The following is an 8,570-nucleotide window of genomic DNA, read 5'->3' on the forward strand; positions in this document are numbered from 1 at the left end:
GGGGGGGGCTTTATTGGGGCGGGGGCGTCGCGCCCCGCTAGGGCAGGCGAGGAGGTGCGAGATGATGCTCTGGACGGCCCCCGATGTCGTGCCCTGGCCCCCCGATGTCGGGCGTGTGCGTCTGCGGGGGGCGGGGGGGCAGGTGTTGGGGCGGGGCCCGGTGCGGGGGCGGGGCCTGTGGACCCCCCCCCCCCCCCGGGGGTGTAAAAAGGGGTGGGGGGGGGTGCGGAGGCGGGACTCACCCGGGGATCGTCCAATGAGGCGAGGACGGCCTGGCGGATGGCGGAGGCGTGGCTGTGCAGCCTGGGGGGAGGGACAGCCACAGGCCACGCCCCCATCAGCAAGCCACGCCCACAGGGCCAGACCTGCCCTGGGCATGAGGCCCCACCCCCATACCCAGCCCCTCCAATGGCGCCCCTCCCTCCAGGGGAAGCCCCGCCCCATGCTCTAAGCCCCGCCCCCCTGGCCGTGGCCCCACCCACTCAGCCCCTGGCCAGGCCCCGCCCCACCGGAGGTGGTCCAGCATCATGCAGGCGGCGAGCAGCGCGGCCACGCCCCTCCCTGGGACCCCCCGCCCCTCCCTGGGGACACCCCCACCTCCCTGGGACCCCCCACCCACCTCCCTGGGGACACCCCCCACCTCCCTGGGACCCCCCACCCACCTCCCTGGGGACTCCCTACCTCCTGGGACCCCCACCTCCCTGGGGACCCCTCCCATCTCACTCCCAATTCCCCCTCCAGTTCCCCCAACCTCCCCTCCCCTGACCCCCCCCCCCCCCCCCAATTCCTGCCTGGTGCTCCCAGGACCCCCCAGCACCCCCCATCAGGACCCCCCCCAGCACCCAGGACCCCCCCAGTTTCCCCCATCAGGACCCCCCAGCACCCAGGACCCCCCATCAGGACCCCCCAGGCCTCAGGACCCCCCCAGCAACCCCCCCAGGACCCTCCAAGTGCCCCCCCAGGCCCCCCTCAGCCCCCAGGCCCCTCCCAGGACCCCCCCAGGCCCCCCCCCCAGGACCCCCAGCAGCTCTGGCAGCTGAGAGCGGGGCCAGTGCCCCCCAGGACCCCCCCAGGCCCCCCTCAGCCACCAGGACCCCGTCCCCCCCGTCAGCTCTGGCAGCTGAGAGCGGGGCCGGGCCCCCTGGGTGCCCCCCAGGACCCCCCCAGGCCCCCCCCCAGGACCCCCCTGTCAGCTCTGGCAGCTGAGAGCGGGGCCGGGCCCCCCGGACGCCCCCCCAGACCCACGGTCTCGAAGACGGCGTAGTCGTGGCCGTAGTTGGCGCCGGGGACCAGGCCGGGGCCCCCCACCAGCCCGGCGCAGACGTTGTTGACGATGTTGCCGTAGAGGTTGGGCATCACCATGACATCAAACTGCTGCGGGCGCGACACCAGCTGCGCGGGGGGGCGGGGTTACCGGCCTCGCCAGGGGGGCGGGGCAGGGGCGGGGGGGGGCGTGGCCAGCGCCCACCTGCATGGTGGTGTTGTCCACGATCATGCTGCGGAAGCTGATCTCCGGGTACTCGGCCGCGACCTCCTGGCAGCACTGCAGGAACAGCCCGTCGCCCAGCTTCCTGCGGGGACGCCGGGGGGGGTCAGCGGGGACGCCCCGCCCCCCCGGGCCCCGCCCCCCCGGGCCCCGCCCTCACGCACATGATGTTGGCCTTGTGCACGGCGGTGACGCAGCGGCGGGCAGCGGCGCGGGCCAGGCGGAAGGCGTAGTGGGCGATGCGGCGCGAGCGGCCGGCCGTGATGATCTTCAGGCTCTCCACCACCCCCGCCACGCTCTGCCCAAGGGGCGGGGCCTGGCCTCAGGGGGGCGGGGCCTGGCCGCGGGGGGTGTGGCCAGAGGCGCGGCGCCAGCCACTGGGGGCGCTGCTGGCACTGAGCGGGCGGGGCCAAGGCAAGGCCTTCACCTGGGGGTGTGGCCGAGGTGTGCGGTGGGGGGGCGTGGCCATCGCCCGGGGGCGTGGTCTATGTAATATAACCCATCTGGGGGTGTGGCCAAAGGCAGTGTAACCCATCTGGGGGTGTGGTCATTACCAAGGGGCGTGGCCAAGACACTGTAACCCATCTGGGGGTGTGGCCATCACCGGGGGCGTGGCCAAAGGCAGTGTAACCCATCTGGGGGTGTGGCCATCACCGGGGGCGTGGCCAAAGGCAGTGTAACCCATCTGGGGGTGTGGCCATCACCGGGGGCGTGGCCAAAGGCAGTGTAACCCATCTGGGGTGTGGCCATCACCGGGGGCGTGGCCAAAGCCACTGTAACCAGTCTGGGGGTGTGGCCATCACCGGGGGCGTGGCCAAAGGCAGTGTAACCCATCTGGGGGTGTGGCCATCACCGGGGGCGTGGCCAAAAGCAGTGTAACCTGTCTGGGGGTGTGGCCCTCACAGGGGGCGTGGCCAAAGCCACTGTAACCAGTCTGGGGGTGTGGCCATCACCCGGGGGGCGTGGCCAAAGCCACTGTAACCAGTCTGGGGGTGTGGCCATCACCCGGGGGGTGTGGCCAAGCCACTGTAACCCATCTGGGGGCACGGCCAAAGGCAGTGTAACCCATCTGGGGGTGTGGCCAAGGTGATGTAATCCATCTGGGGGTGTGGCCATTGCCACACAGGGGCGTGGCCAAGGCAGTGTAACCCGTGAGGGGGCGTGGCCAGGACAGCGCCCCCCAGGGCAATGCCTTGGGCTGCCCTGCGGGGGGCGTGGCTGGGGGGGCGTGGCTCCCGGGGGCGTGGCCCGGGGGGGCGTGGCCCACCTCGTGCTCCAGGCTGCTGTACTCGCCCTCGGTGTTCTCCCGCACGATGAGGATGTCGATGTCGCGGTGCCGCGTCTCCACCCCGGGCAGGCTCTGGCAGTGGATGACGTTGGCGTAGAGATCCAGGCTGGTCCTGCCCCGCCCCCACACGCACATCAGGCTCCGCCCCTGGGCCACGCCCCTCCACCAGTGCCCCCCCCCCCCCCCCCCCAGCACTCCCTGCCGCTCACCGGATCAGGTTGTTACGGGATTTGTGGCTGGGCGGGAGGTTGTGGTTGGTCTCGATGTTCCCTGAGGAGGGGATGGAGACGGGGGTCAGGGGGTCCCCGAGCTGCCGGGGGGGTCCCTGAGCTGTTGGGGGGGGTCCCTGAGCTGCCAGGGGGTCCCCGAGCTGCCGGGGGGGGGGGTCCCTGAGCTGTTGTGGGGGGTCCCTGAGCTGCCGGGGGGTCCCCAGCCCCACACGCACCCTTGAGGGCGACGCCGTTGCGGCGGATGGCCATGATGGCGTTGTTCACGTCGTCCTCGGGCGCCTCGGCGCTGACCCGCACCTCCTCAAAGTCCACGGGCACGCAGGCGTGCCTGGGGGCAGGGAACGGCCCGGAGCCTGGTCCCGCGGGCGCCCAGGCCCCCGCGTCCTCTCCGGGGCGAGGAGGGGAGGGGGGGCACCCACCTGAAGACCTCCTTGACGTGCAGCATCAGCTCGGGGCCGATGCCGTCGCCGGGGATCAGCGTCACGGTGTGGCGGCCCCCGTACTTGGCGGGGGGGCGGCTGCGGGGACACCGGGGAGGGGTGAGGACCCCCGTGTCTGGGCCCCGCTGTCCCCCTCCTCCTCGCCCCCCGCCTCCCCCATCCCCTGCCTGGGGAACCCCGGCACCCCGCGCGCCCTCCATGCAGACCCATGCGTGCCCCCCGCCCAGCCCTGCATGCTTTTGGGGTCCCCCCCACCCCCGGAGTCCCCCCGCGCCCCCCATTCTGGCCATACTCACGATGCTGGGCTGCTGCGGGGGGCGGGCGGCCGTAGCGCGGGGGAGAAACGGGGGCAGTTAGTCGCGGGTGCCGGCAAACGGGGAGGGGGGTGGAGAGGGACGGGAGCCCCCCCCCGGCGACGCCAGGGTCTCCCGAACCCATCCCCAGCGCCCGGACAGCGAGAACACCGCGCCCCCCCGCCCCGGCGCAGGGCGCTCACGGCCCCAGCTGCACGGAGAGGCCAAGGGGGGGGCCCCAAGCCTCCCCCCCGCCCCCAGGAGGGGACAAGGTGGGTTTGGGGACCCCCCCCGCCCCAGCACAGGTCCCTGGGACCCCGCTCCCTGCCCCCCCCCGAGTGTTAGAGGGTATTGGGGGGGGGGGGGAGACCCCCCCCCCGACCGGGCACTTACGGGCGGGAGGTGACGCCGCTCGGCATCATGGGAAATCCATGCCTGGGGAGGGGGGAGAGGTCACAGCCGGGGTCCCCCCATCCCCCAAGGGACCCAGACCCCCCCAAGAGACTCAGACCCCTCCCAAGGGACCAGGGTCCCCCCCCAAGGGACCCAGACCCCCCCCAAGGGACCTGCCCCCCCCCCACAAGGGACCTGGGCCACCCCACAAGGGACCCAGACCCCCCCCAAGGAACCCAGACCCCCCCCAAGGGACCCAGACCCCCCCCAAGGGACTCAGACCCCTCCCAAGGGACCAGGGTCCCCCCCCAAGGGACCCAGACCCCCCCCAAGGGACCTGCCCCCCCCCCACAAGGGACCCAGGCCCCCCCCCCAAGGGACCTACCCCCCCCCAAGGGACCGAGACCCCTCCCAAGGGACCCAGACCCCCCCCAAGGGACTCAGACCCCTCCCAAGGGACCAGGGTCCCCCCCCAAGGGACCCAGACCCCCCCCAAGGGACCCGGCCCCCCCACAAGGGACCTGGGCCACCCCACAAGGGGACCCAGGCCCCCCCCCAAGGGACCTACCCCCCCCAAGGGACCCAGACCCCTCCCAAGGGACCCGGCCCCCCCACAAGGGGCCCGGGCCCCCCCCAAGGGACCCAGACCCCCCCCAAGGGACTCAGACCCCTCCCAAGGGACCAGGGTCCCCCCCCAAGGGACCCAGACCCCCCCCCAAGGGACCCCGGCCCCCCCCACAAGGGACCTGGGCCACCCCACAAGGGACCCAGACCCCCCCCAAGGAACCCAGACCCCTCCCAAGGGACCCAGACCCCTCCCAAGGGACCCAGGCCCCCCGACAAGGGACCTGCCCCCCCCCCCCCAAGGGACCTGCCCCCCCCCCCCCAAGGGACCAGGACCCCTCCCAAGGGACCCAGGCCCCCCCCCCCAAGGGACCTACCCCCCCCAAGGGACCCGGGCCCCCCCCAGACGCCTCATTAATGCAACCGCTGCTAATTAGGGTCTGCCCAGCCCCGAGCTGGGGGATCCCAGGGGTCACCAGTGGCTGCCCAGGGGCCTGGGTCCCTTTTGGGGGGTACCCGGACGCCTGGGGCCCCCCCCACCTTCGCCCAACCGCAGAGGATTCTGGGATTGAGCCGCGACACCCCCCCCGCTTTGTCACCCCCCCCCCCCCCGCCCCGCCACCAGCGGCTCAGGCACATGGCCCCACCCCCCCTAGAAATATCAACCAATCAGCGACGAAAGCGCTGCCCTGGCCCGCCCACTCGCTCGGCGCGCAGCCAATCGGCATTCGCGAGCTCGGGCGGCTCCACCGCGAGAGCCAACCAGAGACCGAGCCGCCTGAGGGCTAAGTCCCGCCCCGCCGCGCCGCTATCTCCAATCCGATCGCCGTAGCCCGCCCGCGCACCGCCCACCCGCGAGGTGGCCAATCAGAGCGCAGCACTCCGCCGCCGCCGCCGGCCCCGCCGCCCGCCTCCCGAGGGGCCCGGTGGGGCGCGAGGCTCCGTCCCGCCGCCCCGCCCGCGGCCCCCGGCACTCACCGGGCGCGGCCCCAGCACGGCCGGGAGCCGGAGGCCGCCGCGCCACTGCCAGCGCCGCCGCCATGGCTGCTCTCCGCAATGTCCGCCGCTCTCGCGAGATCTCGGCGCCGCCCGGGAACGCGGCCGGCGGGCCGCGAGATCTCGCGAGGACTTCCGACCACCCCCCCCACCACCACCACCACCCCGCCCCCGTGCTTTCCCTCACGCCGCCGGCAGCGCCACAGTAATCGCGGCGGCCATTTTGTGCCCGGGAGGCGCGGCCCTGCCGCGCATGCGCAGGGCGGCCCCGCGCGCGCGCTCTCCCACGGAGGGGCGCGGGAGAGGCGGGGGCGCGCGCCATCGTATCCCGGGCCGGCGGCGCCCGCGCGCGGAGCCCTGCCCCCGGCCCGCGCTTCATCCCCGTTGGGGGGAGCGAAAAAAACACTTAAAAACCGGCGGGGAGAGCGCGGAGCGCCGCCCGGCACGCGTTGCCATGGGAACGCGGAGGCGGGGGGGGCGCGGCCGGCGCGCTGCGCATGCGCCGGGGCGCGGCCGCGCCTTTCCTAGCGCCGCCCCCCCGCGCCACATAAGTCGCGGCGGCCATTTTGTCCGGCCGCCGGCCACACCGCGCAGGCGCGCCGCTTGGCCCCGCCCCCCCCTCGCGGCGCCGGCTCTGGCGGCCGGGCCACGTCGCGCGCGGGGGCAGGCACCCGCGAAAGGGAAAAGGGCGCTTTCCATTGGCCGCGGGCCGCGCGGCGGCCCGCCCCCGGCGGCCGATTGGGCGCGCCGCGGCGGCCGGCGGCGCTGATTGGCCGCCGGGCCAGGGTCTGCGGCGGGGAGGGCGGTGCGGCCGGCAGTTATGGCGGGGCTGGCGGTGCTGGCGGGGCTGCTGGCCCTGGCGCTCGGCGCCGCAGGTACGGGGGGGGCCCGGCGGGCGACGCGGGGCGGGGGGGCCCGGGGCTGCCGCGTCCCGTGAGGGTTCCCGGGGGGCTCCGTGGGGGTGGGGGGGTCCCGGGACGCTGGGGTGCGGGGGGGGGGGGGGCCCGGCGCGGCCCGGTCCTCACGCCCCCCCCCCCCCCCCCCCGCAGGCGAGCCGTGCCCCGAGCCCGCCATCGTGCCCTCGTACTACACCACCTCGGACGCCGTCATCTCCTCCGAGAGCGTCTTCGTGGTGGAGATCTCGCTGGCCTGCAAGAACGGCGGCCCAGGTGGGTCCCCGCGGAGGCGGGGGGGGAGCTGCCGGGGCCCCCCGCCGCCCCTCACCGCCCTTCCCCCGCAGAACGTGGCTCTCTACGCCGATGTCAACGGCAAGCAGTTCCCCGTCACCCGCGGGCAGGACGTGGGGCGCTACCAGGTGAGCGCGGGGTCCCCGGGGAGGGCGCCCGGGGGGCGCGGGGGGCGTTCCTGGGGGGTTCAGCACGTTCCCCTCCCCGCCCCGCGCAGGTCTCCTGGAGCCTGGAGCACCGCAGCGCCCAGTCGGGCACCTACGAGGTGAAATTCTTCGACGAGGAATCCTACAGCGCCCTGCGCAAGGTCGGTCCCCCGCCTGCTGCCCCGCGGCTGGGGTCCCTCTGGGGGGGGCGCCCCGGCGTGCCCCCAGCCCGCCTCTGAGCCCCCTTTTCTCCCCCGTCCCCAGGCTCAGCGCAATAACGAAGACGTCTCCCGCATCCGGCCGCTCTTCACCGTCAACGTGGACCATCGGGTGAGCTGGGGGGGGTTTGGGGGGTCCCCGTGGGTCTGGGGGGGCCCTCGGTGCAGCTCCACCTGAATAAGGGGGGGGGGGGCTGGGGGTGCACGTGGGGTTTTGGGCGCAAACTGGGGCAATTTGGCTGCACTGGAGAGTCCTTAGGTGACCCGAGGGCGTTGCTGGGGTGGGCGCTGGGGCTGCCGCTCCTCTCGGAGGGGGGTTTGGGGGTCCTGGGGGGGGTCTTGGGGGGTCTGCAGGGGCTTGGAGGGGGGTTTGGGGGTCTTGGGGGGGGTCTGCAGGGGCTTGGAGGGGGGTTTGGGGGTCCTGGGGGGGGATCTTGGGGGTCTACAGGGGCTTGGGGGGGGGGTTGGGGGTCCTGGGGGGGGATCTTGGGGGGTCTACAGGGGCTTGGAGGGGGGTTTGGGGGTCCTGGGGGGGGATCTTGGGGGGTCTATAGGGGCTTGGAGGGGGGTTTGGGGGTCCTGGGGGGGGATCTTGGGGGGGTCTATAGGGGCTTGGGGGGGGTTTGGGGGTCCTGGGGGGGGATCTTGGGGGGTCTACAGGGGCTTGGAGGGGGGTTTGGGGGTCCTGGGGGGGGATCTTGGGGGGTCTACAGGGGCTTGGGGGGGGGGTTTGGGGGTCCTGGGGGGGGGATCTTGGGGGGTCTACAGGGGCTTGGGGGGGGTGCCGGGGCGCCCCAGGGTTTGCGGGCGTCCCTGGGATTTTGGGGCAGATTTTGACAACGGTGCGGAGCTCCCGGAGCCCCCGGGGGGGTTGGGAGGTGCTGGGGGGCGGGGAGGCGGGTTTGGGGGGCGCAGGGGGGTTTGGGGGGCGGCGGTGACACCCCCGCACCCCCCGCGTCGTTTCGGCAGGGCGCCTGGAACGGTCCCTGGGTGTCGACGGAGGTGGTGGCGGCCGCCATCGGCCTCGTCGTCTATTACCTGGCCTTCAGCACCAAGAGCAGCATCCAGGCGTAGGCCCCCCCAAACGCGGGCTGCCCCCCCAAAACACGGCCCCCTCCAGGGGGCCCACGGGTCTGGGGGGGAGAGGGGGCACCCCCGCAGCTCCCCCCCACCCCAAAATAAAAGCGCTGTGGGGGTGCCCCTTAAAAGTGGAGGTGCTGGGGGGGGGGTGAAGGGAATGGCTGGCTGGGGCTGGGCCCCAAAAATGGGGGGAGCCCCCCCCGCGATGGGGGTGTCCTCAGCATGGGGGGGCCCCCAAATTGGGGGGGT

The 8,570-nt window shown here is 74.3% G+C and overlaps 2 protein-coding genes across 2 annotated transcripts; one reads left to right on the top strand and one right to left on the bottom strand.

The window, feature by feature from the left end:
- Positions 1 to 45: 45 nt before the first annotated feature.
- On the bottom strand, positions 46 to 5,736 carry IDH3G (isocitrate dehydrogenase (NAD(+)) 3 non-catalytic subunit gamma; the record flags this gene model as incomplete). The annotated part of the gene is given in 14 exon segments (XM_075724750.1): positions 46 to 102; positions 104 to 121; positions 243 to 303; positions 510 to 561; positions 1,242 to 1,392; positions 1,469 to 1,571; positions 1,651 to 1,782; positions 2,659 to 2,886; positions 2,984 to 3,044; positions 3,220 to 3,332; positions 3,424 to 3,522; positions 4,120 to 4,172; positions 5,673 to 5,705; positions 5,707 to 5,736. Coding segments are annotated over 14 exon segments (1,191 nt in total), but the record flags the coding sequence as incomplete, so codon positions are not given.
- A 774-nt stretch (positions 5,737 to 6,510) lies between these two features.
- Positions 6,511 to 8,320, top strand: SSR4 (signal sequence receptor subunit 4). Its single transcript, XM_075724780.1, has 6 exons — positions 6,511 to 6,565; positions 6,740 to 6,853; positions 6,926 to 7,005; positions 7,095 to 7,184; positions 7,288 to 7,353; positions 8,211 to 8,320. The coding sequence occupies exons 1-6, from the start codon at positions 6,511 to 6,513 to the stop codon at positions 8,313 to 8,315; spliced, it is 510 nt and encodes a 169-aa protein (XP_075580895.1). The 3' UTR covers positions 8,316 to 8,320.
- Positions 8,321 to 8,570: the final 250 nt, after the last annotated feature.

Source organism: Pelecanus crispus, chromosome 24 (assembly GCF_030463565.1).
Source record: "Pelecanus crispus isolate bPelCri1 chromosome 24, bPelCri1.pri, whole genome shotgun sequence".
Taxonomy (NCBI): Eukaryota; Metazoa; Chordata; class Aves; order Pelecaniformes; family Pelecanidae; genus Pelecanus; species Pelecanus crispus.